The sequence below is a fragment of the Wyeomyia smithii genome, chromosome 3 (genome assembly GCF_029784165.1).
Source record: "Wyeomyia smithii strain HCP4-BCI-WySm-NY-G18 chromosome 3, ASM2978416v1, whole genome shotgun sequence".
Lineage (NCBI taxonomy): Eukaryota > Metazoa > Arthropoda > Insecta > Diptera > Culicidae > Wyeomyia > Wyeomyia smithii.
Genome location: NC_073696.1, coordinates 16,787,266 through 16,809,451, shown reverse-complemented (window position 1 = coordinate 16,809,451; position 22,186 = coordinate 16,787,266). Strand labels below are relative to the sequence as shown.

General features: G+C 40.4%; 1 protein-coding gene across 1 annotated transcript in view; it reads left to right on the top strand.

Annotated features, from left to right (window-relative positions):
• The window catches only part of LOC129731484 (ATP-binding cassette sub-family G member 4-like), a 32,420-nt gene extending 24,435 nt beyond the window's left edge, over nucleotides 1-7,985 (top strand). Inside the window, exons 2-6 of the mRNA XM_055691538.1 lie at nucleotides 5,640-6,030; nucleotides 6,090-7,075; nucleotides 7,136-7,236; nucleotides 7,294-7,449; nucleotides 7,509-7,985. Of these exons, the coding sequence (XP_055547513.1) occupies nucleotides 5,804-6,030; nucleotides 6,090-7,075; nucleotides 7,136-7,236; nucleotides 7,294-7,449; nucleotides 7,509-7,850 (1,812 nt within the window). The 5' untranslated portion in view covers nucleotides 5,640-5,803 and the 3' untranslated portion in view covers nucleotides 7,851-7,985. The remainder of the gene's footprint in view (nucleotides 1-5,639; nucleotides 6,031-6,089; nucleotides 7,076-7,135; nucleotides 7,237-7,293; nucleotides 7,450-7,508) is intronic.
• The last annotated feature ends 14,201 nt before the right edge of the window (nucleotides 7,986-22,186 follow it).

Below are 22,186 nucleotides of genomic sequence, written 5' to 3'. Positions count from 1 at the left end.
TTATGCCTCCTTGGTGGGTATGAATTTTCACACCGATCGCCTCGATTATGTTAGTCTTCGGATGCGGTATAACGTCGAATCTTATATTTCTACGGATGATGATAGCTATACCGCCTCCGCTTGAGTTGGGACAGTCTAGTCTAATCACAGAATGAGAGGGAAGTGAGAGGTTAATGGATGGATTGAGCCGGGTTTCCGTAATCACTCCCACGTCGATGTTGGTTTGAGCCAAGAAATTACACAACTCGATCTTTTTCGCTCGGCTTGAGCGAGCAATTGGCAATTGGCAAATCTGATACTGCGGAGCTCAGTTGACCCCATAATAACAAACTATGTAGCCTAGGACCTGGATTTGGTCCGCACGTGTTTTGCACTGCTTGGGCACCGTCACAGTTGGCACAGTGTTTGGTTGACTCTGATTTCTTCGGACACTGATCTGAAGTGTGTGCGTCGCCGCAGTGATTACATCTGCTTTTCAAATGGCAGTTCCGTGTGCCGTGGTCGTGATGCAAGCAGTTCAAGCATTGGGTTACGTCTGCACGATTGTTGCGATAAGCTTGCCATTGAACAATTATGCTTCCAATGTGTTTTATTTCACGCAATTTCTTCAATGTGGTAGACTCCTTCAGAAAGTGCACTAGGTAAAAGGGTTCGGATTCCTCTTTTCTCCTAATAACATGGACAGCTTGAGCCTCGAGCCCATATTCACTTTCAAGCTGTGACTGCAAAATTCCTGGTTCTGCTAATGGTAGACCGCGAATGATGACCCGGTAGGGTCTTTCTCCTGGTTTGTCATGTGTATAATACTCGTAACTGCACATTTTTAGGTGATCTTGCACCTAGTTGAATTCTTCCGATGAATTACAAAGCACTTTTATTCCAAACCGCGTGAGTTTGTACACTGGATTTACTCCACACTCGGCGATTTCAGTAGATAGAGTTGAGAAATTCACATTTTTCACTACTAGTGGCGGCTGTTTTTTCCTACTGGAACCATCCGATAGGTTGACTGTTGAACCATTCGATTGATCCTGTGGGTTTGTTACCAGTGAAGCGAACGGGTTTTGATTAAGCAGCGTATCTTCGTCCCCCTCGGAGTTTTCAGCGGATTGCTGACGGCGTCTTTTCCCCCCGTTCGAGTCATCGGGTGGTCCAGGGCGAGCTTTTCCCATTACTCGTGTGAGATCCAGCAAACTGACAAGAGAGAAGTATTCTACTTCAAAACACTTTCGCGAGCTTGAAAGGACATAACAGTACTTCTCGACGTTTTTTGTTATTACCATATTTTAACGTTCTTGTTGTTGAATCTACCACCGACAATATTTTACCATGAAAAACATTGTCAATGACTTCTGAATGTAAGGGAAAAGTGCCTGGAAAAATGCTGTTGAGATACATAACAACCCCCCTTTTTCATGGTAAAAATGGCAAAAACAGTATTTTTTATTGTTCTGGACGGAGATTTTATGTAAAAATAATATATTTACAATAAAAAACATAGTTAAATAATGGTAAAACTATGAACAATCACAGCAACTTTTAACGTTTTGAAGTAGAATACTTCTCTCAGGAAGTTCGGCTACATAGGGGTGTGAAATGAAAATCTAAAACCGAAAAAAGTGAAAAATATGTCCAATTTCAAATGCTAATAAATCGGTTAGTATTCGATGGATTTCCTTCGTTCTTGCAGCAATAGATTGGAAAATCTTCTAAGATTCTTCCCAAAATAAGATAATTGTAATTTTATTATTCAAACTATTGTACTATTGAAAATAGTCAAGCCTTATCAAAACGAAAAATTTGACCTCTGATTGGTCGTTATATGCTTGCTTCCCAAGTACGGTCGACAGTATCATATACCTTGCAATTGAAAACATGCTATTTGGCCTATATAAGAGCCTGTTTCAGCCGGAGCCGCTAATAATAGTTCTAGACAGCGACAACAGCAGTCGTCCTTCCTTAGCAGCAGCACTAGCTCTGTGGTTGGTCACCACGTCTCAGGAGCAGCGCGGTTTTTCTCAGCGTGTGTCGCCAGACAGCCATTATTCCCCCCGTGTTGGGGCAGCATGATGACTGCCATCAGGAAATCCAATTTCGGAAATCAAAATGCCTTTTTTAAGGCAAATAAACAAGTCATTGAAAGTTAATAATTTTTGTCAACGAAAGCAAGCATTCTGTGTTGCATCCTAGCAATTCAAATTTGTCGCACCCGTCTAATTTACTGAATGTGAAATAGCTTCCACAGTGCATGTTGTCCGTGTATCTTAATTCCCCCAATGTTAGGGCAGCTCAAAGGTTGTAATTAGCAACCGATTTTGAACCGCAACATGCTTTTTTCAAGGCAAATAAAAAAATAATTGAAGGTTAATAATTTTCTGGCATCAACACAAGCAGACATTCTGTGCGGGATGCAATCAAATTCTGTTGTAGTTGTCTAATTTTTACTTTCACTTTATTTAGTAAACCCCCCACTGTAGGGGCAGCGCAAAGGCTGCGATCAGCATAACCGACATAGAATAATTAACTGCCCTGTTAGTACGCATTCACAAAAGCAGTTAGTTCGACTATGCAGAGCTAATATGTAGTCGATTCAATCAATCAGCATAAACAGAATTTCCTCGTCTCCCAGCTGCCAAGTTGCAACATGATGCAACACGCAACAGCGAGCAAACGAAATCGCTTGATGTTACAAACCGCAATAAGATACGGGTTAAAACCGTTGCGTGTGTGAGAGCACCATCGGTGTTTATTCGCTGGATACACTATCTACTGTCTACTGAACGCAATAATCTGCTTACATGCGACACGGGGACGGGAACATTTTCTTCAACCAAGCTGCACAACACGACACAAAACATGTTATTTTGTTGCTTCAATGAGAGTGCTATCGGTCCGGCTCGACAAGAAATCATTTTTGTGCATCCGTGCTACGAAACTGAGGAAAATCTTTAGAAACTGAAAAAAGAGGTGGAGCTTATCAAATGATCGCTCTGAGCCGGCATGAAGTCACACATATTTTTCAAGTTATATCATTCCACCACGTACGTAAAATAATTCATTCCTATTTTCATCCCTATATAAGAGCCTGTTTTAGTCGAAGCCGCTCAAATTAGTTCTGAACAGCGACGACAGCAGTCCTCCCTTAGCAGCAGCGGAAGCGAGCAGTGGGTACCATCGATAGCGGATAGCGGCCACAACTGTGGCATGGCTGCGGATAGCGTTGCAGCTGCTCAGCAGTTGGGCCAGCGTATAGCGGCCACAACTGTGGCATGGCTATGCATAGCGTAGCTGTTGCAGCGGGTATATCAGCATCGATAGTAGCAGGGTCAGCTGATGCAACGACACTCCCTTCACTAAAATGCTGTTTCAGCGTGGTAGCGGGAAGCATCAGCAGCAGGCTTGCATGAAGTGAATACATCAGCCAGCAACTTTCTCTAAGGCCTCTGCCATAGTAGACGCGAAAAGCGGCGCGAACCGATACGCTCGGCCGTAGGTTAATGTACAGCTCTACTGATGGCTGAACATTAACCTACAGCCGAGCGAATCGATTCGCGTCGCTTTTCGCGTCTATTATGGCAGAGGCCTAATGGGAAAGTTGTATCATTTTGTTCAGAAGAATATAATTGTCGGTAATATTACAGAGATGCGATTGCGTAAATCCGATTTTGAATTGAACAATTGTTCTTCTGAGAACAAATAAAACACTTATTTGAAGAGTTAATAGCTTTTGGTACCAATAGCAGTATAGTGACAGCCTCAGCGGTAGATGCAGATGCAGCCGGTACTTCCCTGAGGCCGATGTAAAGGTAAATGGGAGCAGCACGGCGAAACAGTTCGGGTTATGCTTAGACGCGCGTCATTTTTCGTTGTTGATATTCCCCACATGGAACGACGCGCTGTCGTATGATAGCGGTGGTATTAGCGGTAGATGCATTTGCCAACACTTCCTCCAGTAAAGCCGTGTCTAGTTTTCAATGTGAAAACACCTTTCTCATTGTGTTGACCGTGCGCCTTAGTCCTCACTATCAATGATAAATTGAACAATTGTCCTTATAAGGACAACAAATGAATTAATGAAGATTTAATTTTGAATTAGAATACTTCTCTCAGGAAGTTCGGCTACATAGGGATGTGAAATGAAAATGTAAAACTGAAAAAAGTGAGAAAAATTTCAAATGCTAATAAATCGGTTAGTTTCCGATGGATTTCCTTCGTTTTTGCAGCAATCGATTAGAAAATCTTCTAAGATTCCTACCAAATGCATGAAATTGCAATTTTATCATTCGAACTATTGTACTATTGAAAACTCTTGAGCCTTGTCAAAACACAAAATTCGACCTCTGATTGGTCGTTATACCGCGCTTTCCCAAGCACGGTCGGCAGAGTTATGGACCTAGTAAATTGGGAATGCATCATTTGGCCTATATAAGAGCTTCATCAGATAATAAACAAACATTTTATCGGATATCAAATTGAGCAACTGAAATTTGAAGAACACAAATGATTATTTGAAGAGTTAATATTTTCTCGTTTTGCGCTATAATCCAAAGTTAATTATCTTCATCTACATGCATACTCTGATTATTATTGCATGTTTGCGTCGCTTAGTGTTTGGCTACGGTCATGCAGAACGCAAATAACGGCGCGATGCGATTCGGCAAGACGAAATCTGTTGAAATGTATAGCTCTACTTCGCCTTAAAAAGAGCTGTACATTTCACCACGGTAAGGCGAATCGCATCGCGCCGGCATTCGCGTTCTGCATAACCGTAGCCTTTGTTCCGTTCCCGTTTAATGATGTCGTATTAAATGTGCATATTACAATTCGGCAGCACTTCAACGTCTCATTTGCACAAAATTCAAAAATATTCAATGAACTTCATTCAAAATATCAGACAAAAAGAAATTACAATACTGCCAACTGACACGCAAGCAACCGGGTTATCTTTCTTGTAAAAGTATTCTACTTCAACCTTGCGGTCGTGGCTTTGCATACAACCTTCTTGTGATTTTTATGTCATTTTTTCCTCTCCGATATTACCGTAAATCGTATATTATGGCATAATGACTAACAAATCTTATCTCAAGATAATTGGTGCTCGTGCTATGTGATGATTAAATCCATCAAAAGTTGAACCTTATCTAATGATGATAAAAAATCTTTTCCTTCATAGAAAAAAATTGCTTGAAGAGTTGGAAGGATTTGTTTTTGCAAAAAAGAGAGGTTGATTTTTTGCAAAAAAAATCGTTCCTGTGAACTCAATATGCTACATTTATTGCACAGAACCGATAAGAAAACAAATTTATGCACTGCAGCCACAATTCACGTGCAATTCAAACTGATAACATTTTTTTTTTTGTGTTTTAAAAACATCACACTCTCTTACATTATTATCGCTCTCGGTTCAACTGATCCAACTATAGAGGCTTCCAATCAAATCAAGTGTATTCCCCAGTTACAAAACCCGCATATTATTACATGTTACACGCTCAGGTACTAGACCTTGATTGCCTTGAACTTTCACACCACTCATCTCTGTAACGGCACCGCCGCGTAGCTTCTACACGTTGAATCTCATCAACTCGGAGCCAGTCAGAGTTATTACAGTTTGTCTGTTTTTGCTCGTTTCTATTTTCCAGTCGTTGTAACAATTCTTGCTCCTACACGTAACGAAGGCTGTTACGAGATCTACAACAAAAAACAAACACCCGCCACGAGCTATGGGCAGCGTTCAGTGAAATCTCACAGCAATCGAACTTAGCTTTATAGTTTAGTAAACACGAGTGGAAGTCACGGGATAGCGATGGGAACTGATACGGCAATCGCCATCGAGGTGCAGAATGAAGACAACCGGCCGAGTACTTGTTTGAGCTTCCGCGGAATTACATACCAGGTGAAGGGAAGCGATGGTAAGCAGAAAAAACTGCTGCAGGATATCTCGGGCAGCTTTCGATCGGGTCGGCTTGCGGGTATTCTTGGTCCTTCCGGTGCGGGAAAGTCATCGTTGCTAAACATTCTCAGTGCCTTCAAGTGAGTATGAATTTTAACCAAAATCTCAACTGATTTTGATTGTTTCTGCACATTTTTAGAACCAAAAAAGTCAGCGGAGAAGTGTTGGTCAACGGAAAGTTGATCAAGCGTCAAAAGTACCGCCGGGAGGTGACCTACACCTCGCAGGATGTCAGCATGCTGGGTAACATCACGGTGGTGGAAACTCTCGATTTTGCCGCCGAGCTGAAACTGCCAAACTCCGTTTCAGCGATGGTAAAATCGAAGATCGTCAACGACATCGTGAAGCTGCTGGGGTTGCAGAAGTGCGCCAACAATCACGTGGAAACCATTTCCGGCGGGGAGAAGAAGCGGCTCTCTATCGGGTTGGAGTTGATTTCTAACCCGAAGATACTGCTTTTTGACGAACCAACAAGTGGGCTGGACATTATAGCTGCCATGCAGGTTATTGCCCATCTGAAGGAATTGGCTTTGAGCGGACGTTGTGTGGTTTGTGTGATCCATCAACCGAGCTCTAGTATCCTTCAGATGTTTGACGATCTGATGATACTGTCCGAGGGACAGTGCATTTATAGGGGTCCTTTGGATGAACTGGTTTCCACTTTTAAAGCCAGTGGCTTTGAGTGCCCCAACTATTATAACAGAGCAGATTTCGCCTTAGAAGTGGCCAGCTTGAAGCACGAAGGAAACTTGCTGAATCTGATAGAAAAAGCGAAAGAGGATCCCAAAGCAGTTGAAAAGGATTCTAACGAATTGGTACATTCCAACGAAACTGATGCAATGTTGCCGACGGATGGGGACGAATCCGATGCAACCGATCGGCAGTATCCGGTTTCTCAGTGGAGTCAGTTTATAACACTAACAAAGCGGACCACGCTGTGCACCTTAAGGGATCTGCAGCTGATGAAGATGCGTATTATGGCTCACCTTTTCGTAGGGCTGCTAATCGGCGTCGTCTTCTGGGACGTCGGAAACGATGGTGCCAAAGTGCTGAGCAATGCGTCCTGTTTGTTCTTTTTTCTGATCTTCGTATTCTTCGCCAACTCTATGCCACTGGTTATGACATGTGAGTGGAATCTTTTATTAACAGTGATGACGAATGATAATTTCCTCATTTTATTTCTAGTTCCACTAGAGACAGCTGTTTTCATAAGAGAAAGAATGAACAATTGGTATTCGTTGAGCGCATACTTTTTCTCCAAACTAGTCGCCGATTTTCCGTTTTTAGTAAGTTAATTAAAGTCAAATAATTTTCAGTTGATTATAAATCGAAACCTTTTTCAGATATTGGGACCAACACTGTTTTTGGCCAGCTCATATTACATGACAGCCCAACCAATGGAACTGGAACGGATGGTTATGTTGTGGGGAATTTGCGTTCTAACAGCTTGGATCGCTCAACTTTCAGGCCTGCTAGCGGGAAGCTCACTGCCACTAGAGGTACTTAACCACACCACTATGACAAATCTCCAATAACTTTTGCTCCGAACTACTTTCAGCTAAGTGTGTTCTGTGTGCCTTGTTCTGTCATTCCAATGCTGATTTTCTGCGGATTTTTCGTACGCTTCCGGGAGATGTTCGATTTCTTGATTCCGTTCACTTACGTCGGCTACTTCCGGTACAGTTTCGAGGGTGCCATGCAAGCCATCTACGGGTTCGATCGGGCTAACATTCCCTGCGAGAAATTTTGTTACTTTGGAAAAGTTTCCAAGTTTATGGAGAGCTTTGACATGGAGGAGAACAATTTTACTATGGATGTAACCGGTCTGCTGGTGTGGATCTTTGTTCTACATGTGGCTCTGTACGGCAGTTTAGTGCTAAGACTGAGACGGAATCAGTGAGCGGTGCTGGAGGGATTCCGGATTCTGGTTCATTAGGTGATAAGAGTTTATTTTAAGAAGTACGTCATTTTACGTACTTTTATAGTTTAGAAATTGTTTTGATATTTTTTATATACTCTATTGGATAATTACAAACCTAGTTGATGCATTTGATGACAATCATGAAAATCAACTTTCCTTTCATGAATTTTCATAACCGCTAGGCTGCCAACTCAATTTTATACTAGCTTTGAGGTCAGATTTTTTTGTGCGCAGGGGATACGTACCTCGCAAAAAAAAAACCGCGGTAATTCGAAAATCCGCGTAAAGTAAACCACCAAGAAAGGCTGTACGACCTGTATTCAAAATCGTCCTTTTTGACGGGGATTTCGGATCTTTCGGAGAGCGGAGGGTTTTTTTTTTTTGACTAAGTCAGTGCTTTCCAAACTATTTGGTTCCGCGGCCCCTTTTGCTAAACACAAAGAGCTTCGCGGCCCCCCAAAAGAATTTCGGACACAGCTTTAGCAATACGAGGCTGCGTTTTTCAGTCTCATATCGTTCTCCAAGTCTAGTTTGTTCCACGTGTTGGTCCTAATACGCAGAAGAGTTAAAAATCTGCTTCTATAGAGATATCTGGAAACAAATTTTGGTTACCCGTCAAATTTACCAAGAGCTTCGCGCTATGTTTAAAAAAAAAGTTCGTAACTGGCACATGTGCCAAAATCGAATAGTGCCAAAATCGAACTGTACCAAAATCGAATAGGGTCTGTACTAACCTTTCAGCTGCATCAACGATCATGAGAAGAGAGTACAAGTGGATATCATATATATGAATTTGAAGGCAGCATTCGATGAGATCGATCATAAAATTCTTCTATGCAAGCTTTCATGATAGATCAGCTCATAATGACATGGGTGAAAAAGAGCCTTCGGGAGCGACTCAGTTCGTAAGTCGCTTCGGCATTTCAGAATACCACAAAGAAGCAATATGGGCCCACTTCTATTCACGTTATTCTTAAACGATGTGGTAGCGCTGTTAGGAATTGGATGCAAGCTCATTTGTGCTGATGATCTTAAACTGGATGCTGCGGGTAATTTCCAAATTTCACTTTACAAACAACATCGTAAAATTCTCCTTTTTGTAACAAATTTGTTATCTGAAAAAGAATAAGATTCATCTCCACTCAAGTAATATCACAAACTGTCGTATTTGATGTGTCGCGAACATTAAATTCCCAAGTATCACCTCTTCGTCAATTTTAAGGCCGCTTAAGATACTTTTGACCGTATAAAGCTATGGACAATCATGCACAAAATTGGTTTCTCTGCGAAACCAACAAGACTGATTGAGAGCACGATGGATGTTGTGAAGATTTCAGGTGCTTAATAAAATCCGATTGAAATACGCAAGGAACCTGAACATGGCAACGGTCTTTACTTTCTTCTGTTGCTTCTGTTGCCCTTAAAGGTGTTATAAAAGGACTTGATATTCTTTTTCTTTTCAGAAAAGGTGGGATTAAAGATGAATACGTTGAAGAGCTAGAATCTGTTAGTAGGGGGTACCGAGCGCGATAGGGCTCGCATAGCCAGTAGCATAGTAATCGACTGCAGCAAAGAAATCCGCAGACGTTTCGCAGCTAGAAATCGTGCCTTCTACAGACTCCACAAGACCTTGAGGTCTGGTAAACTTCGCTCCCGTCCCAAGTGCATCATGCGCAAGATACTTGTTAGACCAGTAATCTTCTACGGGCATGCAACATGGACAATGGTCTAGTGGGACTCGCAAACACTGACCGATTTTGAACGACTTATGTCTAGGATCATCTTCGGCGGAGTACGTGAAGTACTATGGTGAGCCCAGTATCCAGAAAGTCGCTGAAGCTGGAAGGGTACAATGAGCGGTACATTTCGTGGGAATGCCGGACAACAATCCCACAGCAATGGTGTTAACCTTGAATCTTACCGGTATGTGTATATTACACATGCTACTAGTTTCTTCCATCTTCAATTCATCTAATGTACATGTATTAGTTTGATCAGCTGGTGAATAAAAAGTAGTGTTCCGAACTAGACATTTAAACCTTGAGCACTACAAGAGATTCTGCATATGTGTGAGGTAAGGGGACTGAAATGAACCCGAACGTGTTTCCTCAACTCAAATGCAGCATGTGAAGTCTTAATAACACACACATTGCAGCTCTTGGTTGTATATATTCCTGCAAAAACAGACACAAGCACGTGGCTGTCAGTTATTTTGTTACTTTTTCTGCCTACTGTGTGGTCATAAGAAACAAAAAGCAATAAAATTTTGCTCAAAAGTAACAAATCACCGTTTATTTTGGGTGTGAATATTCTGTTGACAATGTTAAGCTTCGTGAAATAGAACGTGTGACAGATTTGGTGTTCTACTAGACTCGGAGCTAGACTTCAATCTTCACTACTCTCCGATGATTTCTAAAGCTAACAAACAATTAAGATTCATCTTCAAGATAGCTTGCGATTTCAAAGACCCGTAATGTCTGATAGCACTGTATTGCTAACTAGTGAAATCCATCGTCAGGTTTCTGTAAGATCTAATTTGAAAACATCTGCCCGGAATTGTACCCAACATCGTGAAGTTTATTCTGATATCAACCAAAACATGTTTTGATAGTTTGCGAACCGACTTTGAGTAATGCATTTTCCAGGGTTGAATGCCTGCGACAGTATGTAACCAGAGAAATTTTTAACCAGTGAGAGGACAGAGAAGGGTAATGCAGGGTAGTAATTATTCAACCAATAACTAAAATAAATGTTATTACCAAAAATATTTTGTTTACCAAAAAATATTATATACAAAACAATAAAACTGCTAGTATTTGGCAGTGTAAAAATAGTAAAACTTTAAAATAAAATTTGAATTAATTCGAAAACAATTGTTCCATACATTGAAAGCACAGGGTTCGGCAATAAAAGTGCTACATAGAAAAAAAAACAGCTAAATTATCAAAACAAAAACATCTGGTTCTAAGTCTAGTTTGTTTTACTGACCGTTGATTTTGAGCCAAAGTGTTCGAAAAGGAAATGCTTTTTAACAGCGAAGGTCAACAGCGTCACTATCGCCTGACGATTATCGATTGAAAATTACTTCGGGCGCTGACGGTAACATGGCCTTCTAGCTCTCATGTGTACATCGTCATTTTAAAAGACATTTTAAAAGGTCCTATCTGCTTTGATAAATTTTTTAACCCATCACTTTCATGCAATCACCACAACTTATTTAGAACCTTTTATGACACGTTCTTTGCACAGGTTGATAGCGGGGGGATCACTCTAGCCTTTTGAACGTAAACCACGCTTGGGAGAGTTACTAAAGCTGAACCATTACCAAAATGAAAAGACGCTCCGGAAAAAAACGAGGAAATCAGATAGGACCTTTTGCAATGTTTATCTAGAACTGGTACCATGGAGCTTATGCGATATTGCCATAACTGGTACACTTTCCATAACTGGCTCACCTACCCGAGGTATTTATTTTTATAAAATTCATCCAACACAGGGTCTTAATGAATTGGTGGCTGGGAAAAGTCGCCTTGAAAAGTATGTTGCGGTTTTCAAAGCGGCATAAAATCCCAGCATCTTGATAACAGGAAGATTACAAACATATGACAATTTTTTTTTGTTAGAAAATGAGAATTACAATGACCACTATTGTTGAGTGATCAGGTACATGCACCGACACGCTCTCAGTCAGGCAAAATATGGTTTATGAAGCCAACCACCTTCCCAGAATTCAAAGACCAAATTTTTTTGGGTTGTATAGACTGTTCCGAAAATTATAAATACATCTTCTTTCTTGAATAAAACGAAAAATACAGGATTTTTCGGGTCATTTTACTCTGAAATGTAGATAATAAGTGTTTTCTTTCCAATTTCAATTCAAGTTGGGATTATTTTTCGTTGGATACGCGAGTTCTCTAACTTTTCTTTTAACACTACTTATAAGCTTTTGCACAGTGTGTTTTCTGACCATTTTTACCACTTTAAGCCAATCTTTTTTAAATTTTTCAACATTGTCCGCTGGTTTGACATATTTCCTCAGCTTTGCCTTGGTCAAAGCCCAAAAAGTTTCAATAGGGCGAATTTCAGGGCAGTTTGGAGGATCCATCTCCCTTGGCACACATGTGACATTATTTGTTTTATACCGCCCTAGTGCATCCTTAGAGTAATGGCAGGAAGCAAAATCGGACCAAAAGATTGGAGGATTGTTATTCTGCATAACCATGGGTAACAACCTTTTCTGCAGACACTCTTTCACGTAAATTTTACCATTCATTGTGTCATTCGTAATGAATGGACGAGATATTTTCCCACATTCACAAATGGCCTGCCAAACCATTACCTTCTTGCCGAATTTTTCGGTGTTAATGGCTTTCACTGGCTCAGGGACATCCTTTCCCTTCGGTGATGTATAAAATTGCGGTCCTGGCCTGGAGTCTTATAGTCCAGTTTTATGTAGGTTTCGTCATCTATGATAACACACCCCATTTTTTTGGTCAGAAGTTTGTCATAAACCTTCCGAGCTCTCGGTTTTACAGATTCAGCTTGTTTTGGATTTCGTTTTGGCTGCTTCTGCTTCTGACGGGTCTGCAGACCCATTCTTCCCTTGGCACGCATAACGTTACTCGCCGAAGTTCCTAGCTTTCTCACCACATCTCGTACTGATACTGAAGGATGCCGCTTGTTGTATTCCTTAAGCTTTTTGTCCTCTTCACAATACTTCCGCAAAGCGGTTTGAACTGCTCCGACACTTATACCTTCTTCTCTGGCTAATTAATAGAAAGACCACTCACGGTGCCCCATTTGTGCACAATTCGCTTTCTTTGCTCGGGAGAAAGGCCACGCGTTTTCAAAATTTCGCACTAAATGTTAGAAAAAATGACAGCATATGTTTCTTTTGAATGTAAACAACAGGACGCAGCCAACGTTTGGTTGAATACTGCACGTTATTTGAAATGACGGTTGATCGTAAGTGTATTCATAATTATCGGAACGGTCTATAAACAGTCACTACTAAGAAACCTTGATCTGCGTTTAAATTATAACGTTTGAACAAACGACAATTTTGTCCGTTCGAATTGTACTCCTCTGCGAGATGAAGAATGGGTTCATGCAGGCCATAATTACACAGTACCAAAAAATGAAATTTACAGCTAATACAAATGAAAGCACATAACGGTTTCTAGCACATAAAGTGAAAAACATATACAATTTCACACCGTTGATAATGCACAATACAAAATCGTTATAAACCTTGTAAATTTGTACGTTAAGTGATATAAACTTACAGCTTTGACTATAAATATGCATGCAAATTAACAATATATTGATTTACATTGCATGTGAATATAATGCCACACGGAATATTACACAGTTTTCAATGCTCCATTGATGTGCATTTAAACAAATGTAAATTTTTTTTACTGTGTAGTACGTTGCGGAGGTAGCTGTAGGAGTCGCTGATGTCGCTGAGGGCGCGAGAGGCAGTGCAGTTGAAGTAATGACAGAAAGATGGGGCAATCATGAATGCCAGGAAGCATTTTATATGCAGTTCTTACCGTGATGTTCTTCCGTCGCCGTTCTAATGGTGAGCGCACAGAGATCCTTTAGGGCGGCAGCATGTCAGGGTTCCTAAAAGTCAGGGTGCGGCGAAACCTTCAGACAAAAAGGTTTTACACACGATCAATGCGTTGGGCGCGAAACCTATAATATGGGTCCCGCACAGCGCAGACAGACTCCAAAATGGGACGTATCAGTGAACAGTAGTGGGTTCTCATGGTGCAAGGATCATCAAATTCCTTGCCAATTCTCATGATTAGGCCAAGTTGTCGGCTGGCTTTTTAGACAATTAAATGGCTTCCAATAAGCGAGTATCACGTCAACATTTTCCTATACAAATTCCTTCTTCGACCTGCATTCGGATGCGGCCGGCGCTGGTATAGCCTAATACAAAGATTAAGGTCACCAGTTTTTACACATTGAGGATGTATGTTGGTCCCAAGCATCATCTGTTGGTTCTCTGTGTAATTCAATTGAGGTATAATGTTGCTTAAACGTAAGTTCAGTGTCGAGTATAACACCAAGATCAGTAATAATGTCGCAGAGCGTTAAGTTTATTCCTGCAATGTGGTAATCATAAACCAGAGGATGTTTTTCCGGTTAAAGCTTATTAAGGAACACTTAGGGATACTAATCGATGTATGATAAAGACGGCACCAATCAGCGAAAAGGTCAATTAGCTCTTGGAGTCTGATGCAGTCGTCGTGAATTTGAATGAGCTTATAGATTCCAGTATCGTCAGTGTACACAGTAAAAAAAATTACAAAATTTAACAAATGCACATAAATGGAGCATTGGAAACCATATAATATTCCGTGTGGCGTTATATTCACATGCAAAGTAAATAAATTTTATTGTGAATTTTCATGCATGTATATATATTCAAAGCTTTAATTTATATCAATTAACGTACAAATTTATATGGCTTAAAACGATTCTGTATTGTGCAATATTAACGGTGTAAAATTGTATATGTTTTTCACGTTATGTGCTAGAAATCGTTATGTGCTTTCTTTTATATTAGTTGTTAATTTCATTTTTTGGTACTGTGTACAATATTCTCTTGCCTGGAGGCAATAGTCGGGTTATACCGTTTATAAATATGGGAAATAGCATCGTATGTATCGTTTATAAACATGAGAAAACACTGCCTTGGGGCACTCCGGAGTTGCTACAGAACCAGCTATATTGCGACTTGTCCAGTTTGACGGCAGTTTTGCGACCACGAAGTTACGAAAAACATTTTATCCAGTGATCTGCGTCGAATTCGACCAGAAGCATTCAATGGAAACTTTCTTAAAAGAGTCGGGCAGTCGAGTTCTCCAAGAATCACTTCAGCAACAACCATTGTCGTGGAATTTTTTTTATACGTTCCAGAGAAGTCAGGGGGTGTTTTTCGGCTTCGCAGTCTTTCAGCAATAAAACGAATTAATATCGCTCTTTCACCAACGTTTCGATGTATATTGCACCTTCATCAGGGAATCCTGAATTTAGAAGACAAGACAATATAAAATTACAAAATTACACAACAAATGAAATCACCAAACTTTTACAGAACATAAATCGTTTTTGTCATACAAGCTTCGGCATCAGCATTCCTGTCCTATTTACTAGCTACTATTGTGTCAATCTATAAAATAACATGTAAACATTCAAAAACTGTAGCACAAAAAACAATAATCTTACATTCAAACCCACTCTAATTTAAACTTAACAAATAAACTCTGCCACAAACTTTCTTCACTACTCTTTCAACTGCTAACTCAAATTCGATTCAAAATGGAGCGAAAAAGTGTGGACTAACAGTGGGTGCAATATATATGGGTATTAGCTATTAGCTCTTACAGTTTGCTATTGGGTTTCGTTTGCTGGTGTGTGCGTGTTCTGTGTTGGGATCTGTTTGTTAAGTGTGTGTAGTACGCCTGCATACATGGAGCTGAGATTGTCAACATCGGACCGTTTGTTGACTGCATGTTTGGTGTTAACAATATGACAGACTTCTAAAATCAGGAGAGCTAATTTTCGTGTGTGCTGATCGATAATTTTTGTTTTTTTCTAGGTTGAAGTTATGATTTGCTTCGATGCTGTGGTGAAGGAGTGTCGTCTTCTCTTTAAGTCGTTCGAGATTGAATTGTGTGCTGGGATCGTCATCGTTTTTGCCGCGGAGTCTTTCCATTTCATTAATTGTTGATCGGTGGCTGCTTATGCGTTTTTTCAGTTGGGTTGTGGTTAACCCGACATAGCTGGCTTCGCAATCGTTGCAGGGAATCCTGTAGATCACATTATGCCGCATCTCTGGAGGTATAGTGTCTTTCATGTTGGTGAAAATTCTGCTGGCGGTGTTCCCGTATCTTGACGCTAGTGTTATGTTGGGGAAGGCCGCTTTTAATGCCTTACTCAGCCGTTGTGTCAGGTCATTCACAAACAGCATCGGTTTGTACACAACCGTGCCTCCATCATCGAACGAATTTCTCGTGTTTCGTTCGGTGTTTCGGATGTAGCCATTCAACAGCCGATGTCGTAGCGCCGCTGGGTAGTGGTTCCGCCTCAACAGTTCATTTATGGTTATGTTAGCTGCTTCCTTCGGACTGTTTGTGGTGAACTGTCGGACTCTTTGGATAAAGTTTGCGATGGTATTCATTTATAGATGAAGTGGGTGGCATGAATGAAAGTCTAGGAGGCGACCAGATGCCATCGGTTTGCTATACCACTCAGTACGGATGGTTTGGTCAGTTTGCCGTATTAGTACCATGTCAAGGAATGGTATTTTTCTATCTTTCTCCATTTCGATCGTGAATTGAATATTGTTGTTGAAACTGTTAAAAATGTTCAAAACGTCTGTGACTCGGTCCGGGGGAAGAGCAAGAATCAAGTCATCGACGTACTTTTTTAAAACTGGTACTGGGAAGTCAATTTTTCTAGCGACGTTTTCCAGAAGCAATTCCATCACTAAGTCCGCTATTGTTGGTGAGAGCGGATTTCCCATGGCTGTTCCGTGGATCTGCCGGAAAAACTTTCCTTTGTATGAAAAGTAGCTTCCATTCAGACAAAAATCTATTATCTCTAAGAATAAATCTAGGTTGATATCCGTGTTTTGCTTTATATCCTGCCATTTGTTAATGATAATGCCAGGAATCATGTACGTTGGAATGTTAGTGAAAAGCGATGTAACTACTAGCTACAAAATGAAAACGAATCTTTTATGTTGAAGTCGCTCTTGATGGATGCCTGTATTATTTGCCCGACATATTTCGACAACATATATGACGGTGCTCCTATGTTGGAGACTACCGGCCGGAGTGGCATGTTTGGTTTATGTACTTTGGGTAGACCATATATTCTCGGACATTGCGCTGTGGTCGTTTTTAATCGGTATGCTGTTTTTGCATCGATTAGCGCCAGATTTTGAAGGCGTGAAACAAGGCTGTTGTTCTTTTTCTGATGTTCGTTTTTCGTTTTTGATGTGTTCGTTTTTGAAAAAAACGCATAAGCAGCCACCGATCAACAATTAATGAAATGGAAAGACTCCGCGGCAAAAACGATGACGATCCCAGCACACAATTCGATCTCGAATGACTTTAAGAGAAGACGGCACTCCTTTACCACAGCATCGAAGCAAATCATAACTTCAACCTAGAAAAAACAAAAATTATCGATCAGCACACACGAAAATTAGCTCTCCCGATTTTAGAAGTCTGTCATATTGTTAACACCAAACATGCAGTCAACAAACGGTCCGAAGTTGACAATCTCAGCTCCATGTATGCAGGCGTACTACACACACTTAACAAACAGATCCCAACATGAGAGATGTTCATAGCATGAGAGATGTTCATAGCAGTCTCAACATTTTCTATCAGAACGTGAGAGGATTGCGCACGAAAGTGTATGAATTTCTTCTTGCATCCTCAGATTCGGACTACGACGTGATTGTTATCACCGAGACCTGGCTGAACGAGGAGTTCATTTCGGCGCTGCTGTTCGGAAATCGTTATACTGTATATAGAAAGGATCGTGATGCTGAGCTTACTGGGAAAGAACGCGGTGGTGGCGTTCTGATTGCCGTTACGAACCAGCTGAAATCTAATGTTGTTGCAAACTCAACAGACAGCAAATTGGAACAACTATGGGTTCGCGTATCTACTGATGGTCATGATGTCTGTATTGGTGTGGTGTATCTACCTCCTGGCCGTAATCACGCTGCAGATCCGACGTATATTGAGCAACATATCGAAAGTGTTAGTCACGTTACAGATTCTCTTGGGCCACACGATTCTCACCTCCTATTCGGCGATTCTAATCAACCTAAACTTAAATGGAAAAATGCTCCCAATGGCCATATATACCCTGATCCATCAGAATCAACATTTAGTAGCTCTAGTTCTGTGCTTATTGATGGCATGTCAGTTCTTGGTATGAAGCAGTTGAATCTGGTTGTGAATCACAAGAATGCTATACTCGATCTTGTTTTTGCTAACGAGATTGCCGCTAGGCAATGCAGTGTTTCGGAAGCCATAGAACCACTTGTTGAAATGGATATTTTACACCCTCCTCTGTCTGCTTCATTAAACTGTCCGAAGGCAGTTACCTTCGTAGATCCTGTAGAGACACCACAGTTTAACTTTCGAAAAGCAAATTTTGTAGCACTAAGCCATTCTCTCACACAAACTGACTGGACACCACTGTACACAGCAAATAATATCAATGACGCGGTCAAAATTTTTACTACCACTCTTTTGGATTTGTTCCGTCTTCATGTTCCTGCTCCCCGTCCTACTCAATGTCCTCTCTGGTCAAATAATCGACTCAGGACTTTAAAGCGAAGTCGAGCTAGGGCTCTTCGATATTACACTATGAACCGCAATATGAGAGCCAAACGTGAATTTCAAACTGCCAGCAATAGGTATAGATGCTATAATCGCCTGCTATATTCACTGCATGTGAGGCGAAAGCAAAACGATCTAAAGCGAAACCCCAACAGATTCTGGGCGTTTGTAAACGAAAAACGTAAGGAGAATGGTCTTCCGTCAATTTTGACTTATGGGACAGACTCAGCGGCCACTCCTGGTGATATATGCACACTATTTGCATGCCATTTCTCTAGTGTCTTCAAAGCGGAGGCTGCATCTCCACAGCACGTAGCCGCCGCTATTTGCAATATACCAGAGGGAGTACTAGAAATGCGAAATATTGTATTCTCTGAAACGGATATTAATGCTGCCATAAAAAAACTGAAATCCTCTTGTCGGCCAGGGCCCGATGGTATTCCACCAATTATATTTAGGATGTGTGCAACTGCACTTTGTGCTCCCCTAACATCAATTTGCAATCAATCAATGGCTGAAGCATCTTTCCCTGATGAATGGAAAAAATCCATATTATTTCCTGTTTTCAAGAAAGGTGATCGAGGGAATGTATCCAATTACCGCGTAATAACATCTCTATGTGTAGGATCTAAGTTGCTTGAAACTCTTGTAAACAAAGTTTTATTTCATGAAGTTAAAAATCACATTTCGTGCGACCAACATGGATTTTTCGCTGGAAGATCAACAGTTACTAATTTAACGGAATTTACGTCATTCTGCTTAAGAAATATGGAGAAAGGAGCCCAAATAGACACCATATACACAGATTTGAAAGCTGTATTCGATCGCGTTGATCATAATTTGCTTCTTGCAAAGATTGAACGGATGGGAGCTGCACCCAATTTCGTTAACTGGGTTAAATCATACTTGATAGATCGCCGATGGTCTGTGAAGATTGGAGCCGCTCAGTCTGACTATTTTACAAATCTCTCTGGTGTTCCACAGGGCAGCAACCTTGGCCCGCTGCTTTTCTCTTTATTTTTCAACGATGTGTGCACGATACTTCCGCGAGGGTGTCGACTTCTGTATGCAGATGATTTGAAAATCTATCTCATCATTAAATCAATCGACGGCTGTAGAGAACTTCAAAAACTTGTTGACATTTTCACTTAATGGTGTAGAACTAACGAGCTAATCATCAGTACGAACAAATGTTCTGCGATCTCATTTACTCGTAGAAAAAATATGATTAGCTGGAACTACAACATTGGAGGCGAACAGGTAGAGAGAGTGTGTGTGATCAAAGACCTTGGAGTGCATCTTGATACGACGCTCTCCTTTAGGGAGCACTATTCCGCTGTGATAGCTAAAGCTAATCGTAATCTAGGGTTTATAATCAGGATCTCCAAAGAATTTGCAGACCCTTATTGTCTTCGTGCGCTTTACTACTCGCTGGTCAGATCTGTGTTGGAGTATGCTGCTGTGGTATGGAGTCCGTATGTTGATGTCTGGACATCAAGGATTGAAGCAGTTCAGTCACGTTTTGTACGTTATGCACTTAGGTTTCTTCCATGGAGTAATCCCAATGAACTGCCTTCCTATAAAAATCGTTGCCGTCTTCTGGGAATGGACACGTTGGAAAGGAGGCGTAAACTGGAAAGAGTATTGTTCATACAAAAACTGCTAACTGGAAGTATAGATTCAGCTCGTATTCTAGCGCATGTTAATGTGAATGTTCCACCGCGTAATCTAAGAAGTTTTGATTTTATCAGGTTAGATCTTAGACGCACCGAATATGGTCAGAATGAACCTTTACGTGTAATGTGCTCTTTATTTAACAATGTGTACACCTTATTTGACTTTTCTCTGAGTACAAATAGTTTTAGACAACGCTTATTGCGCACAAACGTGTTTGTTTAGTTTAAGTCATATTCATGTAGACCCTGATGTCAGATGAATGCAAATAATAAATAATAATAATAATAACACAGAACACGCACACACCAGCAAACGAAACCCAATAGCAAACTGTAAGAGCTAATAGCTAATACCCAATATATATTGCACCCACTGTTGGTCCATACTTTTTCGCTCCATTTTGAATTGAATTTGAGATAGCGGTTGAAAGAGTAGTGAAGAAAGTTTGTGGCAGAGTTTATTTGTTAAGTTTAAATTAGAGCGGGTTTGAATGTAAGATTATTGTTTTTTGTGCTACAGTTTTTGAATTTTTACACGTTATTTTATGGATTGACACAATAGTAGCTAGTAAATAGGACAGGAATGCTGATGCCGAAGCTTGTATGACAAAAACGATTTATGTTCTGTAAGAGTTTTGTGATTTCATTTGTTGTGTAATTTTGTAATTTTATATTGTCTTGTCTTCTAAATTCAGGATTCCCTGATGAAGGTGCAATATACACCGAAACGCGATATTAAATCGTTTTATTGCTGAAAGACTGCGAAGCCGAAAAACACCCCCTGATAAAATATCTCAGTCGATAGCATAAATTGCAATTCCAGAGAAGTGATTCCCAACAGATTACATAGGTGTTCATATGGAATAAGATTCAGCCTGTCTGTCCAAGGAAGTCTTCAAAGTGTGAAACACCTTGGACACCTTCATAAGAAATCCTAGCTGACGGCTTGTAGGGTCAAAATGATCTTGGCTCGATGCGGCCCAAAAGTCAATTTATCGTCTAGTAGTACCCCATGGTAATAAATTTCATTGACACGAGCTATAATAATTGTATAATGGAATTATTACATCGATGAAATAAAATTTTGGCACATTTCTGGACACTGATAGTTATTAGATTTTTTTGGCACCAATCCTCGAAAATATCTAACAGTTGTTGCAGCTTTGGCAGTCGGAAATTTTTTCAATAGTCGGAAAATAATCAGCTCATTAGCATGTAACAGCTTACATACTCTTCCAGGATGGACTGCAACATTATTTTAAAGAAAACGAAGAGAAGTGGTCCAAGATTACTTACTCAAGGAAAGCCATCGGGATGTGCAGAATCCCTGTTTTTCACTTAAGTACGATTGCAACCATTCAACCAGGTCTACGGAAATACCAATTTTAGTGAGTTTGTGGAGTGATAACCGATGATCACTTTTATCAAATGTAGCTTTCATGTCTGTGTATACAGCAGCCGCTTAGTGATTTTATATCACGATAGTTACGAAGTTTTTGTCTGTTTCCTTTTTTATGTAACGTAGAAATATGCAAGTTTTTCCAAATGGCTGGGAATAAGCCTTCGTGGAAAGACCAAATAAATATTTCTGCTAGTGGATTGACAAGCTCACTCATCCATTTTTGAATACGATAGCAGGATTACCATTAAGTCCAGGAGCACTAGAGGTTTTTCAACCGTTTCGCCGCCTTGAGTAGCGATTTCTCTGTAATATCAGGAACGTCAGTCGAAATCATGTTTATCGGGATATCGAAAGCCGCGAGTACAGCTTCGTCAGTAGTAACAGCACTTTATACGATATTAATTTTATCGCTCAGTTCGTAGATGCTCCTTCGTGAAGGATCTGAGCTAGTGTAGAAGCACAGGGAATCACCAAATAATCACAATCAGAACAATTTTTGATATATGTAGTTATCCCCTGTCGAGTGATCGGGCAAATGCATCGGCCATTCCCGATTTGAATCAAATTGGAAAGAAAAACTCGGTTTAGGCAGAACCCAAAACATCTAAAGTTAGCAAACAATATCCTTAAAACTGTCCAAATTGAATGAGTTCTTGCACTGCTGGAGATTGAACCACTACGACCCTGATTTGATCAATTGAGGTTTTACTATCGTTGTGCACCAAAAAATGAAAATTATGTTTTTTTCTAAATGCCCTCTGCTTAAAATAAAAAAAAAAAACAATAGAAGGAGCTTAATAGTCGCAAAGTAATAGAACTCGCGTTGACAAGCATGACCTTTGAGAAGGGTACTTT